The sequence below is a fragment of the Camarhynchus parvulus genome, chromosome 2 (genome assembly GCF_901933205.1).
Source record: "Camarhynchus parvulus chromosome 2, STF_HiC, whole genome shotgun sequence".
NCBI lineage: Eukaryota > Metazoa > Chordata > Aves > Passeriformes > Thraupidae > Camarhynchus > Camarhynchus parvulus.
Window position 1 is genome coordinate 46,875,157 of NC_044572.1, and position 27,384 is coordinate 46,902,540.

The 27,384-nt window shown below is 43.9% G+C and overlaps 1 protein-coding gene across 1 annotated transcript in view; it reads right to left on the reverse strand.

Moving 5' to 3' along the window:
* Positions 1-24,905, reverse strand: part of TBX20 (T-box transcription factor 20) — a 36,929-nt gene extending 12,024 nt beyond the window's left edge. The window contains exons 1-6 of the mRNA XM_030971571.1: positions 24,643-24,905; positions 22,307-22,541; positions 20,867-21,031; positions 15,563-15,671; positions 9,852-10,010; positions 6,315-6,391 (exon numbers count right to left, since the gene is read on the reverse strand). Coding sequence (XP_030827431.1) covers positions 6,315-6,391; positions 9,852-10,010; positions 15,563-15,671; positions 20,867-21,031; positions 22,307-22,541; positions 24,643-24,769 — 872 coding nt within the window. The 5' untranslated portion in view covers positions 24,770-24,905. The remainder of the gene's footprint in view (positions 1-6,314; positions 6,392-9,851; positions 10,011-15,562; positions 15,672-20,866; positions 21,032-22,306; positions 22,542-24,642) is intronic.
* Between the last annotated feature and the right edge of the window lie 2,479 nt (positions 24,906-27,384).

The window sequence follows — 27,384 nt, forward strand, 5'->3', positions numbered from 1 at the left end:
GTGGTGAGAAAGAGCAAGTGGCTGAGCCAGGCACTCTGAATTTATGTCTGCTGCACAAGCTACTGTTTCAGGAATGGCTAGAAGAGGTTAAAAATTCAGAGCACAGCTGAGAAGACTCTTATTATTAACTTCTTTTTTTTTACTCCTTGCTATCCAAGGGCTAGGTATGCAGAAGGGTAAGGATATTCCCAGAATCTGCTCCCTGTTCCTGGTGTCATGGGGCTTGCTTTTTTCTACTTTTTTTTCTTGTTCTTTGCAAGGAAAGGCAATGTCAATTAAAAAAAATTTTAAAAAAAGAAGGAAAATAATAAAATAGTAAAGCTGACAGTCGTGTTTTGCTTGACCATTCCAACAAAAAAAAAAATCAGAACAGAACAGGATATAAAGTGTATGAATTATCAGTTTGCAGCCTGAATGACTTCTTTAGTTCTGCATTTCAAAGGTTTCCTTTTTTTTTGTAGCTGCCAGTTAGTATGTTTGGAAGAAAGCCCAGATAACAGAAGATGTCAGAAGTGAGGTGAGGTGAAGACAGATGGAATAAATGGGCTGAGAAGGCACAAAAATAAACTTGTCGGAAGTCACAATGTAATAGGACTTTCTTTAAAGGGAAAAGATGACTAATTTGTCCAAGACACAAGTGCTAAAAACAAGTACCTAAAAAAAAAAAAAGAAACCAACAAAATAACACAACCAATGAATAAAACTCCCCCCCAAAAAACCAACAAAAACCACTCACCTCCCAAAAAACCAAAACGACATAGCAGGAAGAACAAATAGATTTTTGTAACAGCAGCTACGAGTGAACAATTTATGCTGTCAGAACCATTGTTCAGATATCGCTCGGCCTTTATGTCCCTCTGGCTTTTATTTGCTACTTTACATATGCACGAACATACAGACATTAATGTTCTACATATACTTGCTCCTACTGGTAGATGGAGGCTGACTACAAGAACATACTTCACGGTCCATGGTATGGACCAAATCCTTGAGCAGAAAAAAGTGGTTCTGTTCCATGGCTTAGGTTAGAACTGAACCAACCAGGGACAAAACAAGGCCTACAGGCTACAGTAGCTCATGTGACCTGGCCCAAAAACTCATCCAGAGCTGCAAAACACTTTCATACAGAGTCAAAACTGCTGGGCAAGTGTTGGATGGATGCATTACTGCAAGGATTTATACAAGAAAGAAGGGAAATGAGTACTAAATTAGGAAAAATCTAGGGTTTGATGACTGTAGAAGAACAAGTGTACCTCCACAATGATGTCTACTGTCACCCTCTCAGTAAAAATCCAGCACTTGTAGATGAGCTGTAATATGTATGGATGTGACAAAGCCTAGCTGAAGCCATGGCATGGGAAAAGTAATGACATTTATGAAGAAGGGGCATGAAGTTATCAATACACTCACATCACGTTTCTCAATTGCAAATAAAAATAAGAAAACTATCTTACATAGCCAGCCCCATGGAGCTCCACTTCACCCAGTGGAGCAACAATTTCCTTCTGACTGTAACCAAATGATGAGAGGTGAGTACAGAGAAGTCCTATGAAATTGTAGGGGGAAGTCCCTGGAAAATTTTCTCTGGGGTGGAAACCATAGATCTGATTTGACGCCATCCCCACCTGTTATGTCCACACTACATCTGCATGAGGTGAGGGGAAACAACTAGAATAATATTTTGACACCATTTTGCACAAGTAAGAAGATAGATAACAGAAAACCTAAGTGGAAAATGAGCCAGAGTATGAGTGCTTTAAAAACTTGGGAACTAAAGAGGATTTAAGTGGCACAGGAGGCCTTTTCTGCTGGGTGAAAAGGAACAGTTGCCTGGCTAACAACAAGCAGAGTCAGATGAACTAGATTTGAAGGGAATAATTCAGGTGTTTAAACATAGGCAGGTAGTGTTTTCAAGATTTGCTAAGGCATCCAAGCCACCTGCAGTGTTCTGGAGGGGATGATGCAGAAAATAGAGACAATCCACCCACCCATCTGGAGCAGCAGCTGAAGGCTGGAGTAACCTCAGCAACATCTGGAATACTGGCACTAGGTACCAGGTGTTTATGCCAGAGTCTTTGGTATTTCTTCCTAAATTGAGGACTTCTTTTCTTTTCTGAACCTAAACATCAGAGATGATATCTCATGGCTGGTTGCTGACATTTGCAGACTCACAGCTGGCTGAGAATAAAAGATCAGCTGGCTTTTTGACTTATTGGAGAGCTATGACAAAGCCCTACTTAACCATGGGTGTGGGGGTAGGTCATAGAGCCTGTATATGTTTCTGGCTGTTGGTAGGGGGCTTTCAAGAGTCTGGGAAGTTCTTCCAGACCAGCAGTAGGCAACAGGAATGGGGGAGAAGGCAGCTCAGTGGGGTGAGCAGGGAAGGGCTGGGGGAGAGGCTGGCTGTGCTCAGCCCGTCACTGAGTGTGGCTTTGACTGATCCTGTAGCAGGGAAGTGCCCCTGTCCAGGCATTAGCATGAACTTTGCTTACAGCCTTGGAAGCCAGTGTGATGTATTTCCACATCTCAGAGATGAAGCTCCTCAGGGGAAAATCTGGAACTTTATTACCATGCAAATCCAGTTGGGATGCTGCTCCCTAACTTCCCCATCCCCCCCAGCCTTCCCTTCTCTGCCTAAAAATTACTTGGGTGTGCAACCATACTTTTCCATATTTCCTCTTGAAGTATCCCAGAAGCATTATTGGACTTGTGCAGATGGGTATACTCATTTAACTCTCTCCTTAAATACTAAAAATCCATACCCTGAACTTGCCTATCACATACTTGGCTCCTACTCTTGAAATTATCACCTTTTTCACTGGATTTTTTGAAGGGTATGTGATTATGATGGTTTTAGTTATCTATTTATTTTTAACAGGCTAATTCTTCACAACAACTCAAAAGATAATTCAGAGTCAAATGAAAAAAAATTAATCTGTTGGGTCTGCCTTTGCATCCTTTATGCCTGTGACAGTTTTTTCTTTAGCAGAAATGCCTCATTACTCGATTTGGCATCCCATAGTCAGCTCCACAGTATGCTAAGCTCCACATTCTGGTAATTGCTGCTAAATGTTCAATTTTTTTCATTCACAACCACAGTGGGAGCCGTTTTATAGTAGAGGAGATGTAAATACCATGTAAAAAGATCAAAAGGTGAGTCAGAAACTTATCTAAATCCCAGTAGCCCCAGATAAAGTCTGCCACATTGCTATAAATAGATCACCACAAGTAATATAGGGAAAGGGTTGATTGTGATGGGAACCTTGCATCCTACAAAAAGTTCAGTATATACCAAACTCACCAAAAGATTTCTTTTGATAGTTAAAAGACTTGCATATAGCTATGAGTATGAGGAAACCATTCTACAATAGGAACAAAAGAAAACACAGGGCATTTCAAAAACATTGCTGTTGCCTACCTCCTCTACTACTGTGCAAATTTCACTATTTTATATATATTATTTCAACTCCGACACATGCAATGCCAACAGATTTAATCCTAGAGGCATTTGCAGCTTGAATTTCTTACATAAGGATCGTAAATCTAGAATGGGAAGCCTGAAATCGTTAAAGTCACATATTTATAAAATCATATTCAATTAGGTTAAAAAAGTGCAATTTCTGTCATCATGTCATAAAAAGATGTGTTTTTCTCTCAGATCTACTATAAAGAAAAGCTCCCTATATTGTTACAGATAGAGGCTGTTTTCAATCAGTTACAAGAAGCAATCCAATTACTGGATGGTTTAGTGCAGTAACTGACTCCAGACTAATTTAATTTCTTTAGGTCTCTAAAGATCAATTGATCTGATTTGTTTCCCTCCCCAAAGGCTGTTTAGGAAAAAGCAGGCTTAAATACTTGGAAATGAAATACAAAGCTCTGTGTGCTTTCACACTACTTAGGTCATTTGGAAAAGCTAGAACTCAGGATAAATGAGTGCTGTCTTGGCCCCAACATCATGGGATGCTTTACGGGAGGCCATTAGGATCACCACACCACACTGTAGATTACACACACACACACGTGCTGAGTGTATGCCTGCTGAGGGAGCAGTGCAGGGAAAGTATTTTCACAGCTTCTAGAGAACTAGTCAATTTTCAAGAGCTGTGCAAGTGTGTTTTGGCCTTCACAGTCTTTTCCCTGGAAAATAAGTATTTTTCTCCAACAGTGATCTTATAGTTTCCAATTGGACTGAGCAAGAGTCATGCTGTGCTATTCAAGATTCACCTATTTGCTATTAATGTTGCAATGGACATCAAATAAGAAATTCTTCCTGTTGCCATTCTTCCTATTGTCATTTATTTTGCTATTTCCTTTGCTTTGTTTTGAATTTCTTTAAGTGATTTTTCTGGTGCTAAGAAAATCTATAGAACCAGTGGGCACTTAGAGAATGATGTCTTCATGTGCCTGAGTATTTTAATGGCAGAACCGAATAAACCCCTTGATATTTCTGCACCATTTGTTTGGCTTAGGCAATTCTCAAACACTCTCTTACCAGCCCACTTGCCTGTTACACTTTTGTTATCTCATGACTTGATGTGTTGTGCAGCGGGTTTTGAATTTTTAAATAATATTGTAATAGTAATCAGGGCTAAGCTTTCTAATTTAAGTCAAAAATCAGATCTCACCCAAACCTGGGCTCTCAAATCCAGAGTTTTAATGTAAGTTTAATACTTTTCACATTCTGTTTCTTGTATTTATTGTAGGCTTCACATTTGTCTGCCTTATCTTTCATGGCAACATTTGTGCCTGGCCTCGGCTGCCTGTCTCAGGCTCTATTCTTACACTTATCAATAAACAAAAGGGCACTGCAGCTTATGCTCAGCATTTCTGACTCCATGCCATGTGCTGTTATAATAAGATGTGCTCTGGAAAAATTCCCTTCATATCCAGCACCACGATAGTCAGTTCATCTGCACAGAGGTAACCAAGTTTTTCTCCCAGCTTATCTGTTCAGACTCTTTCCGCCCTTGCAAAGCTGTGTTGTTAGATGTCTCTTGTCTGTAAAACAAGGAAACCTCTTCTGACAGATCCTTCCTTTAATATTTATTGCATACTAACCTGAGCGTTGGATCTTGTTTACCTAAGTATTCTCTCAATACAGCAGGCCATGCTATTTTATTAAATTTGCCTTTTTTGTTTGTTTTCATTTTCAATGAAGGCTTTCACTTAAAAAAGAACTTTCAACAACTTTGCAAGTGCGCACTGCAGCCTACAAGCTATCTTTCCACAAATCACTGTTCTTTTACCCATTTACTCAACCGTTCACTTATGATCCAGTCTCTACTAAGGTGTAAAGGATACCACTATTTCCCATCCATGGGCCTGCTTAGATAGATGCACTTTTGAACTGCTGTAAAGACTTTCTCTAGCTCTGTGGCTATGACTTCACTGAGCAGTTTGTCCCCTGCATGCACCTGTGAAAAATGATTCACAGATACATCTGGATATCTCCACATAGGAGCCTGGAGGGTTTTGGCCTCTCCAAACTTTCTTTCATGATTGTGTGCTCATAGGAAAAATTGGATGTGCTATATCCATCTCCATCAAGTTCTCTTCCAGCTTAAAGGACACAAGCAGCTTAATTTGCTTCATTTGCCAAGTTATTTGACACGACACCATAAAAATGTGACGTGCTGGAAAGCTACCAAGAGATTGAAGTTTATTTCCTAACTCAGCTGTGGGTTAATGCTTCTGTCCCTATGGCAGTTGCTTGTAATGAGCTGTACACACACAAAACAGTTTCCAGATAAAGCTTTCCCCTGATGCAGCTTGTAATACAACTTTGGTGAAACAAAAATGGCATCTTTGTTGTCAGAGTGGGAGTTATGGGAGTCATCCTGATTGTAGTAATTGCCAGTTTGGTATCTGGGACTGCTGAAGTGAATTTTGGAAGCTCCCCTCTCTCTTTTCCACTACGTTGAACAGTGGGGAGCTGTAAAGATGTTTTTCACAGGACCACTGCCCTTGTTTCCCATTGACCCAATTCACAGCTCTCAATAGGATTAAATGGCATGATAAGAAATAAAAGCTTTTCATTCTGAAGTTGTAAAACTGACCCTCTTCCCCCTTCAAGAAGCCCCCTGAGAAAGACGAATATATTGGCCCCAACTGGAACAGATGTCAAAACTCAAAACAGCTCTTTCTTCATAAAGTTTATAAGTATTTTTAAAGGATGTGGAGGAGTCTTACTATATGCAGCAAGATAACATTAAAATGCACAGGTTCTCAGGAGTTGAAAGGATGCTTTTCCTACAAACTCTCTCTTCTCTTTATCTTATCTGCATGGAAAGTAAACAGAAAGTCCCCATTACCTCTCGATATCAGTGAGTCTGGAAGAGTCACGGAATCCTTTAGCAAAAGGGTTGCTGTCAATTTTCAACTTGGTTATCTGGGAACACAAAAAAGAGCAATGTTACATGAATACAGTGTCAGGGTACTGCAGTGTACAAAGTGTTGGCCAATCCATCCCCTGTGGCTTCACTGCCTATTTCATTCGCATGCTCCGTGCGTGTGCACTGCTCCTGAGACATTGCAGAGCTGAGGAGGAGGCAAACCAGGCTGCACCGCACATGTGGCAGTGGGAAGAGCAAAGGGCATGGCAGGCTCAGCCTTCCTGCTGCCTGGAGCAGGAGGAACCCACCCACAGACAGCATTACAGCTTCCAAATACTTTACTAGCATCAATCAGGTTGTCTTTTCCACAGGCAGCACAAATCACCCTGCTAACAGCTGAGCCTGCTTGGTGGAGCTGCACATCAACCAACACAAGCCCCAGTGACCTGATGCCACGGTTTCACTTCACCACCACCTTTTTTTTTTTTTACTGGTAGTATTAAAAAATACTTATTTTCCAGGGAATTCTTCTCAGGCAGGCCTACCAGCCACCATATAGGAGTGGTTTAACTGGTTTTGTATGAAAAGAAGCTGAGGAAGGGAAGGAAAAATGTGGGGAGAGCTCAGATTAAAAGTGACAGAACTGGGATTGAAGGAGTAACCCCACTGAAACTATCACTATTTTATCTTGAAAATCCACAGATCATGAATAAAAACTTTCCTCCCTTCTTCAAAGGTAGCTATAAACCTGCCCACTCATTCAGTCAGCCTTTCCATTTTAAGTGAGCAGCTCATTGACCGGGAATCCCTCCTGCCTCAAAACATCTGAGCTCCCCTTTGTGGTGAAACGGTTCAGGCATATGGTGGTGGCATTCAATGTTTTTTTGAGGACCAGGAAAATAAATGCACCATTGTTCTTGTGAAATTTTCTATCTATCCAACCAATTTAGATTTAGTGAATAAAACCTGAGACATCATTGTAATATTTGGATTTTCCAGCCATACTTCTTCCAAGAGCTAAAAATAAAATTGTAAGTGGGAGTTAGAGCTTGATGAGAGAAAACACAGGACCATCCTGCAGGGCAGTGAATGCCACCAGCTCTAGCTTAAGCTCATGAAAATCAACAGCTCTCAACATTTTATATTAAGGGGCTTTGTCAGCCTGACTTCCTCAAAAAAAATCCTATATCAAAGAGGCTACAGCCTCATTTTTAATAACTGGGCCTCAAGATTCAGAAAAAAAGAAATGGGATCTTTTCCAAATCCTCAAACAATGAAACACTCTCATCAAACAAATATATTTCAAAATGGGGTGGCTTCTCCCCCAAAATAAAAACAAAATAATAAGGAGGACAAATATATATTTATATAAAATGCTAAAAAATAAAGAGGACAACTGGAAACAACTTTTAATTCTGAGAAAGAGGTCTTCTGAGGAAAACACAGAGAGAAAGGCACATGCTGACAAAGGGAAATTCTGAATTTTTAATTAAGGGTCTGTCAGTGGTTGAACACCATGGACCTGAGTGCTGGTGGAGAGTTTGAGGTTGTCTCATCACTTAAGTACAGCTGGTGGAAACAATCTTGAAGCCTTGTCACAAGGACCTTGAAACAGCTCAGAAAATTAGTTATAGGCTCATTCTACTTCCAAGGCATCCATAAGCCCTCAGCTCATGATGATGTTGCAGAGTGGCAAGTTAGTGCCTCACATCCAGTGAAGGTTTTTATGGCAGCATTTTGAAAACCATCTTGAAAAAAGACAAGCTCTAACTAGTTCCATTGACTGAGATCACCGACACACCAAGCCAACTGCAGTACAGAACAATAAGGATGTCTATTCATCTCTTGAGCATATTTTCACCAATCAAACTTCCATCTTCCTGATATTAAAGTTTTGGTATGACATCACAGAAGAAACTTTTTGTATCCACTAAAGCCAGATGAGACTCACAATCATTTATGGCCATATTTTTCCTGAGAGACTGTCTCACAAACAATCAGAGAACATCTGCTAGAAAGCATTTTAAAATGAAATCTGACCTACAATTCAACTCTGTGGCAGTGGTTTGACTGTTTAAATAAATGCATGCCCTTTAAATCTTAAATTATGAGATAGTTTGTTGAAAGTGTAATGTATTTAGCTTTTATCTAATAACCTCCAGAAATGTAATCAATCCCTCCTTAAAACAGTTCTGAAAGAAATGGCAAAAATGAAAAAAGGCTCCATTTTCATTAGTCATAAATAAAATGACAACATCAACCTCTAGGGGTTCCGGAGATGTTCCATTGAGAAATTTTCCAGGACTCAATGTATGTGCTTTTAGTTTAGAAACATCTCTAGTGTAAATATTGTCGGTAGACAAAAATCCATCCTACAGAAATAAATTCTGGGTTTAGCTGGTTTTGTGCCTGTTACTATTTTGCTGGTTTATAAAGAAAGTTACATGGAAAAATCTAACTGCCTGTCCAAACATTATTTTCTTGAGATTGCCAGGTGCTGAGTATGTTTTCTACAGCATTCAGATACAAATCTAAGTCTAAATCAATACCTTATAGCCTTAAAGCAGGATGAGGGGTTGTCATAAGGACTGACCTAATATTACTAATATTATCTTCAGAACTTCCTTGGCACCCTATGCATTAGTTTCATTTCATTCATAGCATTTCAAAATTGCTTTTGCTTCATATTAGGAAATGCCTACTTCTTTAAATAATCCAGCAGGTACATTAACTCTATGATGCTGCCTGCCCACATATTTGGGCAGTGCCTATATTTTTCTTAACTTGAGGGAACTAAGGAGCAAAATAGGTGGGTTTTTTTGAAGTACCATAGTCAGTAAGTCCTTAAAGCATGCTCTGAATCACACTGAAGGCAACAACATATTTCCACTGACTTTAAATATTAAAGTCCAATCCACCATCAAGCAGAGCCTCTGTTCTCTGATTGTTTATAGACTTCCTAAAATTACTCATTAGCAATCCATTGTTATGATCTCCTCCATTTTGTATATATTATTCACTGGCATGCAAATTGAAATTCAAACATCTGGATGTAATCTGGGCAGCCTCTGAAAAGCATATCTCTGAGTGATTTTCCCTACGTTTGAGCTTTACAGCTTAATTAGTCAACTTTTTAAGCCCATGAAATCATCATGTGCAAACCAGAATATCTCTCAGCTCATAGCTTGTGACATGAAAGATCACTGTAAATAAGAACAGTTCTTTAATGAGCTATAATTAGAAAATGACTAAATGTTAATATGCAAGCAGCTTTGTATAGACAGAGGGGAAGACAAAAGAAAGCTCCTACGTGCCATTTTTACTCTCATGAATAATTCTTACTGCTCTTTGAAGTCTGTACTACTACTGTATCTTCAGGAATTACTCGTGAATATGAATAAGATTGGCAGGGGAAGGTAGGTTATAGAGAAATTTTCCTATTTTAGATTGGGCAGAAGGCAGTTTTTAGCAAGGTGGGATCTAGTTACATCTGTGGAAATTAGCGACTCTACTCACCAATTGATTCTGGTAGGCAGTAACAGCAGTAAAAACTGTCTCTGGAAAGATGAATGTTCTGAACTCTTCTGATTTCAGATTTAGCAAAGAAGCTGTGTGATCCTTCTTCTTAATGATGTGCACCCTTGGCTGGTACTTGTGCATGGAGTTCAGAATGATCTGCAAGGAAGAATGACAAAGCACTGTCCTGAGAGGAAGGTTGACAGGGCCCTTAAAGGCTATAAAACCATGGGGAGAGAGGGGGAGGGAAAGATCTGATTAACACTACAGGGGAAGCACCTGAAATCTACCCAGCCAGGGGCTGGTTTTCAGAGCAAATTCTCCAGCTCCTTTCCTGGCAGTTCCAGGAAATGAAGGTGGAAAAGCAGGCATCCCAGGAGCTAGTCTCCTCTCACTCCTACGCCACTGGTGAGCATGCCAGTGCTCAGGTATTTATGCCTCAGGTATTCTTAAGGCATAAATACCTGTTCCTACAGGTGAGGTGTTTTACATACAGAATTAGTCACTGCCAGAGTGTGCCCTGGTTGGCAGGTGTCAATATGTAACTCCTGAAAGCTAATGGCCAAGAGCCCCCACTTGCAAAAATACGCATGTGCAGAATGAAAATAGCCACAAATCCCTCAGAAAAAAATTATGGAAAAAATTAGACCCATCCAAAAACCTACCAGCAGCAGCATGAACCATCTGACCAAAAGTAAAACTCCATGTAGCCTTTCATTGTGGCAAACCTTTAAAACAAACTCCTTCGGGGGTGCTCGTCACCGCAGACTACCAAAAATGAGAGCAAGGAGGGAAACCAGTACGGAACCCCCAAATGATTGGGTTTTGCTATTCTATCCTCATTAATAATTGTTTACGAGCTCCCAAAACAATTCTAAACCCAAGGTACCAACCAACCAATTTCAACGTTTACTGGAGTCAAACCAAGAGTCCCCCTTGCTTTAGTTACCCCTGGCTGGAGGCCTGTTTGGCGGTCTCTAACCACAGTATTACAATATAAGAATTAAATACAGAGCTCAGCTCACACCAGCCCTTCTTTTGGATATAATCACAGTCATAAGACAAAATTGGCAATGGTGTGGGTGGTTCTATTTTGCAGGGGCCATAACGACATTACAGTCAGCTCCCTACATCTGGAATAGCTAATGTGCATTCCTCAGGAAGCGTTAACTTCAGCTGAAACATAGCAGGAGCAGTGCAGTATTTCATGCTAAGTCAATGAGAAAGGTTGCACACTGCATTGGAGTGGAGAGCTTAGAGACAGTTCTATCATGGCTACAGTTTCCATCAGTGCTTTTCTTTGCTGCTCCTTTGGGGCCAAATATTGCCAAGACTCACACTGGGACTTGGGGGGAGGCACAGAGCAACAAGAAAGACATTGCAATGACAGTGAACCATCATCCTGAAAGTGTTGCATGTTCGCTTTAACCAGCTCAGGTTCTTTTTCAAAGCACTTCACCATTTTATATAGGAACGCACACAGTGGCCACGGACCTTGCCTTTAATATCCTTAGCACTTTTCCCTCTCTTTGTAAAATTTTGTCTTGTCATCCTAGTTAGTTGGAGTGCTCTAAGCAGATGGAAAAGACATTTTAAAGCAGGGTGTGTGGATGATGATGAGTTTACTGAAGGGTCGGCCCACAGACTTTGATGCTTTCCATTGCCTTTCATGGCCATGATATCCACACCAAGGCATTACATCTGAGCAGCAGTCAGGCAGAAGGAGGAAAGAGTTAAAAGCAGCTCCCACACATGCCCTTTCCTTTCACTCTTCTCTGAATGCAAGTTGTGATAAATGAACAACATTTCTCAAACAAGACCATGTAATCCCTTATGAAAGTTTTCCATAAAATAGGGTGCACATGGATAACTTCTCTTGCCATGGTACTCTACATTTCTCATTCCCAGCAGAAGCAAGTCTGGTCGTTCATGTACAAAACAAGTACTGAATGCAGCCAGGAGGTCACAAAACACCCATGACCAAGGAAAATGTCACCATTTCCTTCATGTGAGGGTCTGTATGTGTAGTTCCCCATCTCCACCCCCACAAAAGCTGCTGGTGACACACAAAGACACTCCTTAATGTCTGTGTTAGGACCATATAAAAACAGCCCAAAGGAGTGAGATCCAAAGGGTGTTCCTCACAGAGCAGACTCCAAGAGTGGCCTCAAAGTCCAAGCAGTCCCCTCCTGCATGGTGTAGCTATCAGAAAATCCTTTATGCCAGCTCAGTGACAATCCTGCTGGCATGTCCCAAGAGGTACATCAGGTGCCCATATATTTATGGCTGCTGCCCTGCACGCACTTGCTGGCAGCCACAGGCCCTCAGCCGCCCCACCCACCTTTGTGCTGACAGCCTGAGTCAGGGGAGATGACCGGATACCTCCTTAAATAAGGATCCTGATTGCTGTAAGGTCAGGCAGGTTTGTAGGCATCTGGCTCCCACTGGCTACAGACCAGCCACCAGAGGCAATCTGGATGCCAGCTGCAAAATTCCAAGGTGGTTTTGAATTCAGGAACTGTGCTGTGAGTGCCGCTTCCATATCCACCAAATAATGGCATTACCATGTAAAGTTTTCTTCCTGAAAGGATGAAGGTTCCTAACTTGTGCCTGGTTGACTAAAAAAACACTTGGGCATAACTCCTTGTGTCTATTCCATGATCCCTTTTCAGTTTTCACAGTTATTTATTAAACGTGTTCACAGCTTTGAGTTTGCTTTTGCATAGATTCATGTGTTTGAGTAAATGCCAAAAATAATTCCAAGTACATTATTACAATAATGTATATACTCATGGCTCACCTCAACATAAACCAGAAATGATACCACTCCAATAAAGGGCAATGAAAAGTCCTAAAGAAAGCACTCTGCATGAAAAGTATCACTAAAAAAAGGGGGGGGGGGGGAATGTCACACTCATAAATATTTCACAGTCAGAAAAATGGCAATTTCTTTCTTTGCTGTAAAAATCTAGAGATAGAAGCCATTTACTTCCTCTGGGAAGGATAATCTGAAAGTGCTTCCATGCAGTGAGCTGTATGCCATGCACACAGAGATAAGACTTCTGCCTGAGGCTTGAGGAGATATGTGCACAACTCTGGGGTTACACATGCTGCTGAAGGTAGACAATCAGAAATGCTTGCCAACCCCAAAGTCTCGGAATAAGAGAAAAAAAACATATGCTAGAACAAACAAATGCCTCTCTTCTCTACTTCTTCCTTTTCAGGAAGGGAACCACCCTACAAATAAACCACAATTACCTTAACACCCAAAACTGTCTTCTGGATGGTGAAGAAAGCAAACAACTAGAACAAACTGGAATCAGGCTGGATCCATTTTCCCTACCTCTAACTATTATTTAAAGGCTTCTTTTGGGTCATCCAAACTTCCTCAGGAGCCAACATGCCTTATCAAACATAATTAAAAAGTGAAGACTGGCTCTTTCAAGCATAAGGGAGAGATTTCAGGAGGTTTCAATTCTCCTCTCCTCTTCATACATAGGAGTTTGGAAATGCCTTGAGCCATAGTAGAGTGAGCCCTCCTTAAAGGCTCAAGAGAACTGATTTCTTCCTTAATTCTACTGATCATCCAATGATGGCATTTGCATAGCTTCAGTAAGGCAGCACATAAAATCTGACATCCCAATTTGGAACATAAAGCCCCACAAAATATTAAAAAGAGACTGCTCTGTGAAGGGATAACACCTGACACTCAAATCAACACAGAATCAAGCCTTCAGGGCTTATCCTTAACTGAGCACACAAAACTTTCCATTGTCGTTGGCTGTCCAGAGTCTTTGTGTAAAGAATGGGATCAAGCTCTGCTTCTCCGGAAATGAATGGGAAGGCTGCAACTCAAACACTAGGGATCATTTTCTCCTGCTGCCTGTATTTGAGACGATTACATCTTCTTGCTCTGCCACATGTCTCTGTTCCCGACAGCTTCTCAGACCCACTTCTTCTTCCTACTCCTCTGGGCTTCTGGGAACTGCAGCTCTCCTAACTAGCTTGCAATATACTGCTGCGAGCCCTTTATTAGAGGCACACATGGCCCCTGTTATGATGAAAAATGCTTCTTTTTAAGTGCTCACGTATACTGCTCTATCATCACTCGGTGATAGAGCCCACAAATCTTCAGCTTTGCCCTGCTACAGATTATGAAATAAAAGAGAGGAAAAAAGCAAAACCATTCTCCACTAGTCCTGAAGGTAACAACGGTGGGGACTGGGTTCAAGAACAATATACCCACAGATGGATCTCTACAAAAGAACAACACAGAGGCATCTATCTGGGCTTTCTTTTGTTTATTTGTTTGAGAGTTTCAGCTGGTTTTGATGCTGTTATTTCCAGGATGTATTTTAAATTATCATGGCTGTGATTCAATTCTCAGTTCATGAAATGAGTGAAAATTCTCTTTTGGATGAGAAACATTTGCACAGAACGCAGCTGAGACAAATGGCCACTGTCTCTCACAGTCCAGGCAATAAATACCACACTAGGGAAGGGATTTCTGATACATTGTATTCAGCAATTATTCAGCTGAATGAATTAGTTACCCCTGCACATGCTTTAGAATTCAATAACATTTCTCTCTTCCCAACACCTCATTTACTAACACTGCATTTATGCCTTCTTCTAAACTGAACTGCCCTGTTCTCAGCGGACAATTCTTTCAAATCCGTCCCCTTCCTCCTTCTGCCCTCCTTGAGAGAATCACCAAGCCCAGAGGCAACAATTTTAGCTCTTTCTTTGTAATTTGGGAGCACTATCTAGTAGTTTTTGCACTTTACAGGCACTTTTATGGAGAGAACAGGACAGACAATACCTATTCTTGCCACCTACCTCTAGGCACTCAGATAACTACAGGAGTTGTACTCTTCACTGATGGAGTATAGCAGGAACCTGTGGCAAGCAGCTCTGAATCCTATTCACCATCTTCCAGCCTCAGGACTTGGGACAACAAACTGGCACCAATCAGAGCTGGGACCTGTCTCCTTCAGAGGCCCAAGCCCACCCTGTGGCACCGTGACTTGCAGGTAGCCCACAGTTATTTCAAGGGCAATTGAGGCATGCTTATGTTTTATAATTCTATAGACCCTGCTTTGGTGTCAGGTCAGTATTTTCTCCTGACTCTGAGCCCATGCTGCGATGAGTCTGGAAGTAAAAGAGGTCTTATTGACAGACCCAACCCTGAGAGGTGGCCTGAAGTGACCTGTAGGGAATTTCCAAGCACACCTATAAAAGCACATGGGTTTGCTGGCCATGGCACGTGGCAGAGCGTACTGCAAAGTAGCAGCAAAATGAAAGCAGAAGCACAACAAAAGGCTCATCTGCCTTCCTTCTATCCCTCGCTCTGATGTTCAACTCCACCCTGAACTTGCCCCTCATGGATGTTTTTCCTCTGATGGAAGTAGGAGCATGATTTGAACCATTGAACCAGGCTCCACCTTATGAAATTACAGAAAATCCTGACTTTGAAAGTTGCCTGCTCCTCAACAACAAAGTGACCCAAAAGGACCCTTAAACACATTAAGCCAAACATCTTCAAGCTTCACACAACATCTTCTACCCCTGTGGTATGAAGGGCTGGCTAAAAGAGGTGCAACATGGGGGCCATGGCAGCCTTTCCCCATGGCAGTCTCTCTCCCATTTAGCCCTGTGGCATAAGCAAGCAATTCCTTGGTGATTTCTTTCCCACCCATAGAGCTACTCACATGGCCATGCTGATCCAGCTCGTTGTTGGTGAGTTTGACTTTTTCAAAGGACACCATCTGCTTCAGCAGTTGCTCTCCTGTGAACGGGGAGTCAGGGTGCACATACAACCTAAAAAACACAGGGAAAATGCCTGCTCAAAATAAAATCTCACCTCTGGGCTTGTGTGTGGGCACCACCTGTGTATGAAGTCAAAATGCACATGTCATTTTGCTTTTGGGATATGCAGTGGTTTCCTGGGCACAGACTTCCTGAGAACTTAGGGTAATACAAATCTGCTGCTAGAACAGGACGCCATCTCCCCCAAATTAATGAATTCCTGAAATAAAGCTACTCATGAAGGACAGTAAAGCAGATGACTTATTTAATTCACTGGAACATAATTGAGAATCCTGTGTCCGAGTGCTAGACTGCCCCTTAACCATAACTATTATTTTATCCCGCTATCTAAAATGGAGACATGAACATTCCCTGTTGTGTCTTTTCCCAAATGAAAAATTGATCATGTCTTTCCCCACAGCTGTACTAACAAGCACTTAAAATAACAATGACTACAACTCCAAGAGAAAAAACATGGTGTCATTACAGAGATAATGGGGGAATGTAGATAAAAATGCATTTTTCTTTATATGTAACATTAAGCCGTGATAATGATTTTAACCTGCACTCGATCACACATTTGCTGTGGTGACGTCTGTTTATAAGAGGTTGAAGGCTGCCGTCCAGCACAGTGGTCTGACATGAAAAATTACTTGCAGCTCTGCTATTAACAATCCTACACTTGGGAAATTAAGCAGAAGAAAAGGAAGCAAGAAGACATGCAGATACAATGATATATACATTATGACTACGCTAATTACAAGTGCCGTGCTGTTTATGAGCAATGATTTTATAGGAATAATGTATTGATGCTCAGCCATTCTTTTGTGATGGCAAATTAAGAGCTGGACTAAACCTTCAGCTAGTGCAAACTAGTCCTGTTTTGCTACTGCCTGCATTGGTTATCACTCACTCAGAGCCTGACTCTCATTTTGGGTGATGTCTTTGGCCTCACAAATGACTTTCTTCCATTAGGTGGGTGGGGCAGGACTGAGCTGCCAGGTTAGGAAGATAAACATTTGTCCTCGTTGTTGAGCTACAATTTTAGAATGGAAAAACCACTAAGCGGTGGGGTGTAACTCTCCAATAGAGCACGCTGATCCCTAATCAAGGAATGCCCATACCAAAGAAGCTGGGGAGAGCAGCCCTGTTCCTCAAAGAGGAAGGAGATTTGATCCTGTATTCTGCTTTTGCCAGCAGAATCCCCAAGACACAGTGAAACTAAAGTTTTACCAGCACAGCTCGCTTCAGATGTGCAGGATGTTTTCCTTACATTGATCCAAAGCACAGCTTGGCTGCTCTAGCTATGTCCATGGGAGGGATGCTGAGCCAGGATTCCTGTCAAAATAAAATATTCCTAGCATGCAGGCGTCCTCACTGCTATTGACTCTGCTGATTGCACTGCAAAGCTCATAAAAAATGATGATGTATCTGAAATCCCAAGACCTGGAGTCATGTTATGTCAAAAGAATCTTAGCTCTCATGAAAACTAACTTTGCCTTCCTCTAAAAAACTGTGAAAATTTCAATATTTAGAGCTATGAATTAGGGAAGGCAAAACAAAAAGAATGTCGAACATGCCCTGCAAATTTTCAGCCAGAGTTGTGATTTTTTTTTTTCTTTGAGCCTGCCTCCTAATTTTGAGTGTCTGGATACTAGCTAATAGTGTTTACTACGATTACAGAGTGTCAGACTCAGAAAGGTTTGGCTAATTGGGACCAAGAAGCCGAAGTATTTCAAATATGTGCAGGGAATGAGTAAAGACCTCCCTGTGCTGAAAAGCTGAGCACAATTGTTTTACACCATCATGGCTAATGCTTGGCACTGCTTTAAAACTACCAAGGGCCTGTAAACAGAGTGCTAACAGGAGAGTCACTGAAGGATAGGCACCAGAATATCAATTACTGCTATACAATACAATAATAGACCTTCCTTTTCTTTGCCCATTTGCTACACCCCAATAGTTCCACTGCAACAGAGGGTTCCACCTGGTGAGCTACACCTATTTTCTACACTTCTCCTACAGCCAGAGCTCATATACCTCAGGGAAGAGGGTTGAACCCTTGGCATAGCAATTGAGCAATTTCTGAAGCAGAAATTGTTGGCAAGACCACGAGTGTGCACGAGCAAACAGGTCAGCGAGATAAATGTGCACATTGCAGGGCGGCACACGAGGCTCTCCAGAAGCTTGCCTGGGATCTGCTGCCTAAGGCCAGCCAGATGTGAGGGGCTCCTCGCTTTGGTTCACAAAGGATTTAGGAGCCATATTTGGGTGTGAATTTGCTCTGCAGTATATAATGATTCATGATATACACAAGGTTTGGGTACTGCTTCTTTCTTGTGTATTTTGGAATGCAACACTGCACTCCCTCTATTTACTTTAACAGATGGTCTGGTCCCTGTGCATGCTACTTTTATTTACTGTAACGTCTCAAATAATTCTCAAAATATAATACCTTTTAAAGGTTTCCTGCCTAGAGTTTTCTGTAAGTCGTAAACACTAAGGTAATTAAACAAATCATTGTAGACAAGTACAGTTTAAAAAAAATATATAGTGATAAACTTTTGAGTGAAAGAAATGAGGCAAAAAAGGAAGAAGATCAAATAAAAGTACATGCGGAAACTTATTGAACTGATGTTTCACACAGTCTTAACAATGTGGAAGACAAACACAAAATATCACATAGGAACTCTATCCCCAGATACCACTTTAGAAGATTTACAAAAGACTTTCTGAAAAGTATTTTTATTTAAGTGCTCGTTGCAACATAAACTTGTTCATTGCAACATAAACTTGTCTTCAACATTGACAGCAGGAAGACAAGGATAAAACTGGTTTTAATAGAAAGTTCCCTGAAGGGCTAATCTTTCAAACAGAATCACAGAATACTTATTAATTTGAAAAAAAACCAAAAACCCAAAAACCCTACAAAACTGTCATAGCGTTGAAAGTTATTTGTATAATGGAAAGAGTAAAACCATCAAACTGGTTCAATCCTGCAAAATCTTACACCCAGACACAATGCAACTCCTGAATTATTCCCGATGTCACTGTGCCTGAGCAGATGCAGGCAGTGATGTGTGTGGGGAGTAAGTGCCTTGTTACCATTCCCAGACACTAAAACACACACACACCTCTCACTGACACTCCTCAAGCAGGGAGAGCTAACACCCTGCGTTCGAGGACAAGAAATCATAACTTCATTAAAGGTTTTGTTACTGAAGCAGGACCAAACTCGTTTCAAGATGGGAGGAGAACTACTTTTAATCTTTTCAAGCAAGACTGAGGCCTCCCACCTGAAAAGATGTGTTAACACTCTAGCAGAATCACTGGTAATGCAAACACTGGCACACTGAACCTCTTGACATCCTTTTTCTCACCAAAGAGAAATATAAGGAGGACAAAGTGGATAAATGTATATGTAAGTACCGTCTACACAAAGAAAAACCTGTCTCTGCCTGTGCTCTGATCAATAGTCTGTTTAACTAGGCATCCTGAAAATGAAGCAGGAAAGGTGTACATTCACACATGGGGGCAAAGCATCCTGAAAATGGAACAGCACAGATTCGCATTTGCACATAGGGGCACTGATCTGCTGAGGGCTCACAAAAGTTACTGCAGTACCATAAAAATAACTGTTAAACTTCAAGAAGGTTTTATCCAATACTCAGTAGAGCAATTGCTAATTATTCCAGTCTCTTGTCCTACGTTCTAATATTTCCTTGTTGAGCAAGTCTATGCTAGAGAGAGTGTAAATTAGAAATCTATTTAAAGGTATCCCAAAAGGGGCGTGAACAGAAAAATAAGAAGGGGGGAAACACTGCCTTAAAATTATTTCTGTTCTTCTGTTATTTCTTCTTTTGATGCTGACTCCTTTGGAGCAGGATCTGTGTTTTTTCTTTGGGTTTTGATCAGTGCCCATTACAATACGTCAAATGAAGCCCTCAGACGTTAACCACACTGCAAGAAGGAGTTTTTGGCCATGAAAACAAAGCAGACATAACTCCTAGGTTGCTGTCTTTAATCACAGCTTCTCTGCTTGCGCTTTTTGTTTGTTTACTTCCCTGAACAGCCTTCCAGAGATCACCAGTCATCAAGATTTCAGTTCAGCTATTTATATAAGGAAATCGCGCAGAATTTGGTGCCTATACTCACACACCAGAAAAAAAAATTGTTTCCATTTCTTGTGTTTCACTTATAATTTCTGCCTCTGTAATAAGCAAGTTCTTAACCCCAGGCTAAGCCACCTGGAGCAGATCTGTGCTCCTGTGTGGAGCCCTCCGCAAAAAGTTCCTTTGAAGCCAGAGAGGCTTCATCCACATTATTTCCATATCTCCAGCTCTGACTCAGCAAAGCCCTTCGACATGAACTGCAGGCTCACTGGCCTTGGGGACTGAAGTAGGTACAGAAGTGCTGGGCTGAATACGATGAAGTGTGGGTCTCCCCTGAAGTGCCCTCCCACTGTACAACCCAGCGCTGCAGCCTCAGTTGCCCAGTGCTTAAAGGAATCAGTCATTAATTATATTAATGGAATTATTTTAGAAATTAAATTTCTAAAGCATTTGTTTCTGTAGAGAAAAGGGAATTTATTTTAGAGAGTTTATTTTGCAGAGGTTTTTTGTCCTGATGTCTCAGAATATGTAATGATCTTTTAACCAAAAGAAAAGTAACTGAGGAACTGATCTGTACTTTGCCTGCTGCCTAAGAGATGATTAAAATCAAGAATAAAATCGTTGGTTAGCAAATGCTGGGTATGTTACAGAAATAATATAATTTCAAGCATAAACAGCAATGAGCTGCAATTTATTCCTCTTTTGGCTTGGCTGGTGGTGCCTGGATTGCCTTAAGTTATGAGGTCAAATATTGGGGGGGCAAATCCAAGGGACACTTTTTTTTTAAAAGCTTTCTTATCTGAATCATGACAAATTAAAAAAAAATTAAAACCCCAGTATGTGTAAAAGAACTCTTAACCAAATTCTGCATATCTTGGAATACTCAGTATAAATCAAATCTCAAGCAGAGATTTGAAGCCAGATTTTGCAACACAAAAATTGTAATCAGAGTTTTGTAACCAGCTTTGTTAAATGTGGACTCAAAGTCTCCGAGCACTGTTTGCAAACAGAACGGAAAGATTAATACAAGATATTTTGTGAAGGGGAAAAAAAATAGTAATGAGAAATAAAAGACCAGCAATAAAATCTACAAACCTTGCAGGGAGAGGAGGGTCAGCTTTTCCAGCCACTAACCAGGAAGACCTGTGGTAGGCATATCTATATCTTTTATTGTCCACAGGAACTATATCCATTAACACAATATACTTGGCCTCAGGATCCACTCCCGAGAAGGAAACCCTGATCGTAGGAAACATTCTCCTAAAAAAAAAGGCAAATCAGAAAATAAATATTTGGGCAGAGAACAGAAATAAGAAAGCATCTGAAAAGCTGCTAAAAGTACGAAATAAATTTAAATCCCCTGCAAAAACTTAAAGCATGTATTGATTTTGCTTCTACATGATGGGAGTTAAATCTTGTGTCTCTCTAATAAGGAGACAAAAAGCAGCTTGAAATCGAAATTATATTTGGGAAGCAAAAAGAAAAACATGGTTAAAAGGAATAAGGAAACGAGGAATATACTCTCTGCCTGTTAGTTTAAAGCATGCAACGATTTCAGAAAATAGTGGTAGCTAATGTACATAGATACTTAGGAACTTGGATTTTCTTTAATTATTTATATTTTGCGGGATCCATATTACTGTAAGGGAAATATTCCAAAATTATTTCCGTTGTTATTCTCACATATTTTACGTGAGTGTTTTCTTAAGCCTGCTCACAATATTTTTGAAAGGAATTTTTAAAACTAAAACATTTCTTTTCTGTCCTGTTATGACAAAACACAATTTTAAAATGCAAGGTTATCCAGTAGACCAGAAATAAAGTTAAATAATTTTTGACAGTTTAAAATATTGAACTTTATATTGCATGTTTTACACCTATTTTTTTAAACGTAAAAACATTTACCGATAGAGCTTATCAGTTAGGAAAAAAATCTTCAGGCAACTACATTAATAAAAAGTAACTTTGGGGACTAAAAACACCGAAAAGACATTTGGCTCCGTCGGAGTGCGTTTGATTGACCCAAACCCCACAAGCTTTACTGAAGAAACGGCATAGTTTGAGGTTAGAAGAAAGCCTGAAATTCTTTTGCGCATTTTCGCAACCGAGAGAAAAGAACAAACCAAACCAAGCTCTGACAGAATCACTTCCCCACGACCCCGCGTTTCCCTCGGTCTGTTCCAACCCAGCGCCTCAAAATCGCCGCAGGATTTTAGTCACAAACCTGATTATTACGGAAACAACTCTTCTTCCCTGCCGCCAGGATACCCCGGACGGATTTCAGCCGGCCCCGCCGCAGCGCACTGCACCTCGCTGCCGGCCCCGGCCGCTTCTCCCTCTGCCCCAGCGGGACCCGCCGACGGGCTGAGGCAAATATGGGGCTTCACCCTCCTCCTCCTCCCCTTAACCCGGCCGTGCTGGTCTCCCGATACAAAAAAAAACCCGCGGGGTTTCGCTAACTTTGCCCTTTTTTCCCCTGTCCAAAGCAGCTTTTCGAAAGATGCGCAGAGGGAAACCGGGGCTGCCCAGCCTTACCTCCCGGATTTGGTGATGATCATCTCGGTACCCAGTTCATGAAACTTGTCCCAGAGCTCTTTGGTCTCCAGGCTGCAGGAGATTTTGGCCATCTCCTCGCTGGGGATGATGGGGGTGGTGGGGATGAGGGGCTCGGTGCACAGGGAAGAAGGGCTGCTGCTAAAATCCCCGTGAGGGTCCAGGCTGGATAAATCACTCAAAGGCTGGGCGCAGGAGGATTTCTCAACGAATTGTTCTGCAGGGTTTTAAGAAAAAGAGAGAGACAGACAGAAAAAGAGAAAGAGAGAGAGAGGGGATTCAGCCAGGACAATAGGATCACGGAGACAAGATATTTAAATATATATATAACATATATATATAAATGAAAGGCATTTATCGTTCAACTACCCCCGCACACCCGGCCGATTCTTTAGGCGTCCGCTCATCATTTGAGGGCAGCAGTGTTGATTTTAGGAGAAGAGCTCCGTGAAGAGCCCGCAGCGGCGCCGCTCCCCAGGGGCGCACCGGGAGGGACGCCCGGGGGGCGGCGGGAGCAGCACGGCCCCGGCCCCGCCGCCGCCCGGCCGCGATCCGCTCCGCGGGGCACGGCGGGGCAGAGCCAGCCCTGCGCGCTGCCCCCCCCCACCCCCAGGCTAACCGAGGGGTTCCACAGAAAGGTCACTAATTCTCATTAAAACGGGAGCGTCGGGCGCCGAGGGGCTGCTGAGGGCCAGGGTCGCGCTGCGGGAGCACGGGACGGTGCTCCTGGATTGCGCAGCTGGCAGAGAGCGCAACGCAGAAGGAGCCCGAGCGCGGCCGCGCAGGCTCCGCGCTTCCTTCGCGAGGAAGCGAACCTCAAATACTAATTAAACAGCGGGCACGGGCTCACCCTCCCGGAAAGCTGGCTCTGCCTTTCTCCCAGCCGGTTAGCTGATACTGAACCCGCTCCATTGGAGAAACAGGCTCCGGAGGAGCTGCGTGCGGCCGCGCAACCTACGCGGGTGCAGAAGCTGCTGCCGACGTGGGCCGCCCGCCACGCCTGGCTCCCGCCGGCGCTGCCGCCCACCCCGCAAGCCCCGGGAGGCTTCGGGCGCTTCAGCAACTCCCCTGGGAGCTTCCGCCGGAGGCGAGGCCAGGAGGGAACAGGGCTGCGAGGGCTCTGCCCGGCCCCGCGGTGCGGCGCCGGGATGCAGCGGCGGATCCGCCGCCCGGCGCCAAAGAACGGGAGGAGCACGAACGCGCCCTCCCCCTCCAGGGACAGGTTTTACCTAAAGCTCCAGTTAATAAAAACCGAGTCACAGGCAGTCGTTTCCCTTCGATTTTTAGTTGAACGGCCCGAGGGAAGGGGTTAAAAATTTTTGAAAAGTCAAACTAAATAAGCATTTTCAGGAAAAATACAAAACAAAACCAAAAAACCAAACCAACCCCACTAACACAAAGTTTAACACAAACCCATGTAAATACCCCGACCGGGAATACTTCAACATTCACGGCCTACATTAGCGGCCAGACTTAAAACTGAAGTTCTTAATGAATCCCTAGACTATGTGAAATCTTTTGAGACAGTTGATTAGGTGCAGCAGACGCTGAGGACCTGCCTTTTCTAAATTCTTTTAAGATTGAGTGTAATCCTGTTCATTGGCGCCCTGAAAGCTTAGCTTTCTACATATTTTGTAGTTTTCTGCGAACTCCGGGATACACACAAGGATGACAAACCACAGAAACTTGGGGGGGAGGAGGGGAAGATGTTCTTGTGTTCGTGTTTTTAAAAGCTTCCAGGATTCTGAATCGAGGCAACCGAATAGAGCGAAATCGCTTACCCGAAAATCGCATATGCTTACAAAAAACTCCTCCCGGTCTGTGTAGAGCAAAACAGCCTATATGAGCCTACATCGAGGAACTGTGGAGTGAAGGGATTTTTCAATTCTACACGCAAGTTTACTACGCCTTGTAAGCCTAGGCGCGACAGCGGAGAGTCTCCAATTTGACTTCAGAACCAGGGTGGATTTGTAATATCTATTTAGAGATTCATTTCATGTCAGCGAAGAGAAATTGAACTACCTTAGAGTGTGGGATTATTCCGCAAATGGCGAAGCTGGATAAACAAGAACTGAAACTAGAGGAATGTAGGAAACTCTTCATGCTATAAACAGCCTAAAAAAGACCATGGGTGATAAAGGCACTCAAACTTCAAGCTTGGGTGGTGCTGCTTTCCCCTCTGCAGGGGAAACCTTCGGGCAGGGGAGACGCGCCGCTGCCCGGCCCGGCTGCCGGAGCGCTGAAAAGGGTGAGCCAGGGCGGACAGGACAGACGGACGGACCCCACGGACACCGGCGGTCACCCCCGTCCCCACTCACCCAGAGGCTTGATGGTGCTCTCGGGGGACTCCTTGTCCTTAGAGCTGCCGCTCGACATGAGCGCGGCGATGGAGAAGGCGTTGGCCCGGGAGGAGAGCTGCGGCTTGGGGGGCGGCGTGTACTCCATGGTCACTGCGTGGGGACGCGGCTCGGTGCGGCGCTGCCCGGACGGGGCGGGGGCAGGGCAGGACCGGCCGGGGGTGGCGGAGCCGGGATACCGGGAGCGCTCTGCTCCCGGCGCCGAGCGCTCCCCCGCCTTAACGCGGGGCCGCGGAGATCCTATCGGCCGGCGGCCAATCGGCGCCGGGACACGTCAAGGGCCCCGGCCCGGCCCGGCCGCGGGGGAGGGGGCGGAGGCGGGCAGCAGCAGCAGCAGTAGTAGGAGCAGGAGGAGGAGGAGGAGGAGGAGGAGGACGGACAGACGGAGGGAGGGGAGGGCGAGGAGGGGAGGGCTCTGCCCGCCCGCAGGGTGGGGAGGGGGCGGCCGGCCCTCGGGACAGCTCCCCGCAGCCGCTCCCCTTTTGGGCACCCCAGCCGCTCCCCTTCGGGGCCCCGGCTGCGGTTCGGGGAGCGCCATCCGCTCCTCCGAGCCCCGGGGGCGGGAAGGAGGGGCAGGCCGAGCGGCCAGGGATGCTCCCGGGAAGGTCCCTAGGCTATTCGCTTTGCCGAGGCAAGAAACGGCGGAGAGGTGCTTGAAAGGATGAAATGTAACTGCAAATTTTTCTGGTGCGTGTGTGTGAGTGTCAATTTTCTCTTTTGCATTCAAATATTAAAAGACCGCAGCTTTGAAAGCAGCCGTTTCCGTCGTTGTGTGCTTTCTGTTGGGACAGAGTGTTCCTTAAGGCTGATGGTACCCTTGGTTTTGCTGCACCGGATCCCAAATATTGTCATCCCGGTGAGATGTACTCGCCCCCACCGACTCCAGGTGAGCCCCTTGCAGCATTCCCTTCTCAGCCCAACCAGTGCGTGGGCCGCTGATCGTACAGTTTTCTTCAAATCCGTTTCATCGGCTGCGCCGAAATAGATGGTATTGATCAGGCACATAAGACAGACAAAGTCGAGACGGGCTGATGGTACCAACGAGTAGCTTATTCCAAGGAGGTGATTTAAGTTTCTCACCAGTACTCTTTCACACATACAATGTAAACATGCTCTCATGAATAAATTAAATAAAGAAAAGCAGTGCATTTAAATTAAATTCCTTTGAATAAAAATCTTACTGAAGGTATTTACTCCCTAGAATGACTCACAAGAGGACGTGCAACTTTATCAATGAAGTTCCACCTTTTAAACCTAGAACAGAATCCAAGGACTCTTATTATGCAGGCTCGTGCCAAGAGTCATACATACCCGGTGTCAATCCCTTTCCTACTACACTTAATTAATTGTCATGGAGAAAGAATTATTTGGGTCACCCTGCCCGGCCAGTGGAGTGGGGAGGACGAAACAGTGCTTTATCTCTTTGAGATCAGCGAGAACTAACTGCAGTTTGCCCTTTTGTTACCTGGATTTGGTAATAAATAGAATATCTACCGCAAACGGGACGTGCATATTTAGAAGAGCCTAAAGCGTCTGGCAGAAGATTTCGGCGTGGCCCACAGCGGTCTGGGGTCTCGCCTCAGGCATTAGCGGGAGGAGAGGGGCGAAAGGGGAGAGCCAGCCCCGCGGCCGGCGAGACGGGAGGGTCAGCCTTACGAAGCATCGCCTTTTGCTTGACACAGGGAGAGACGAGAGGTTCTGCCGACACCAATCTTAAAAAAAAAAACCAAACAAAAAGTCCCCTCAACACTTTACCACTTTATCCCGAGGGACACCCCGCCAAATACGGGTCCGGTTTCCCTGTGCGATAGCCCCGCTCCTGGGACCCCTCCGGGCGTGCGAGGGGCGGCGGGACGGGGGTGCCGAGCTCCCGGCCCTGCGCTCCCTTGGCCCTACCTGAAAAGCAGGGTCCGGCCTGCCTGAAAAGAAGGACAAAGGAGGGTACAAACAGCCGGGGAAGTTATTCTCTTCACCTTTCCTCTGGTGGTAACAGGGATGCCTAAGTCTCCTTTGTTTTCCTACCTACTGTACGCGCCGCCCAAGTAAGGATAATAAAACCTGTCAAAGTAACAGCGCAGATCCTACCAAAAAAAACAAAAAAAAAACCAAAAAATCCTAAAAAAACCCAACAAACCAAACCCGGGAAAAAAAAAAAAAACCAAACAACCAAAATCCCCAAAGCAACCTCTCTTTTTCTTTTGCTTATTTCCGTCCCCCAGCAGTGAGGTCGTAACATACCTGTCCCTAGCAGGGGCTGCCCCCGGTGCATCGGGGCTGAGGGGAGAGGGGCGGTGGGTGACTGTGGATATTTCTGTGCGTCCGTCTGAGAAACCGTCTCAGCCGAGGCACCTGAGGCAGCTTCGGACCGATTTCTGCTCTCCCTGGCCGCGGGATTTCCAGTCCCGCGGGGCTGCCGGTCATTGCCTTGGCCCGGGGGAGGAGGACGCGGCCGCGGCGGGGGAAGCGCTGCGCGGTGAGCGGGGCACGGCGCACCCGGGCGCGGAGGGCAGCGGAGGGGAGCGGCGGGCGAGGGGCAACAGAGGCCGCGGCGCGGCCGTGGAGCTGGGACGGGGCTGCCGGTCACCTCCGAGCAGGAGGTTTCCCCCGAGGAGAGGAACTGGCTTTGGGGCTGGTATATCTCTGCTCGTACCTTGGAGGTAAAAAAAAAAAAAACGGGGTAGAAAGAAACCAGGAGCTTCGTTT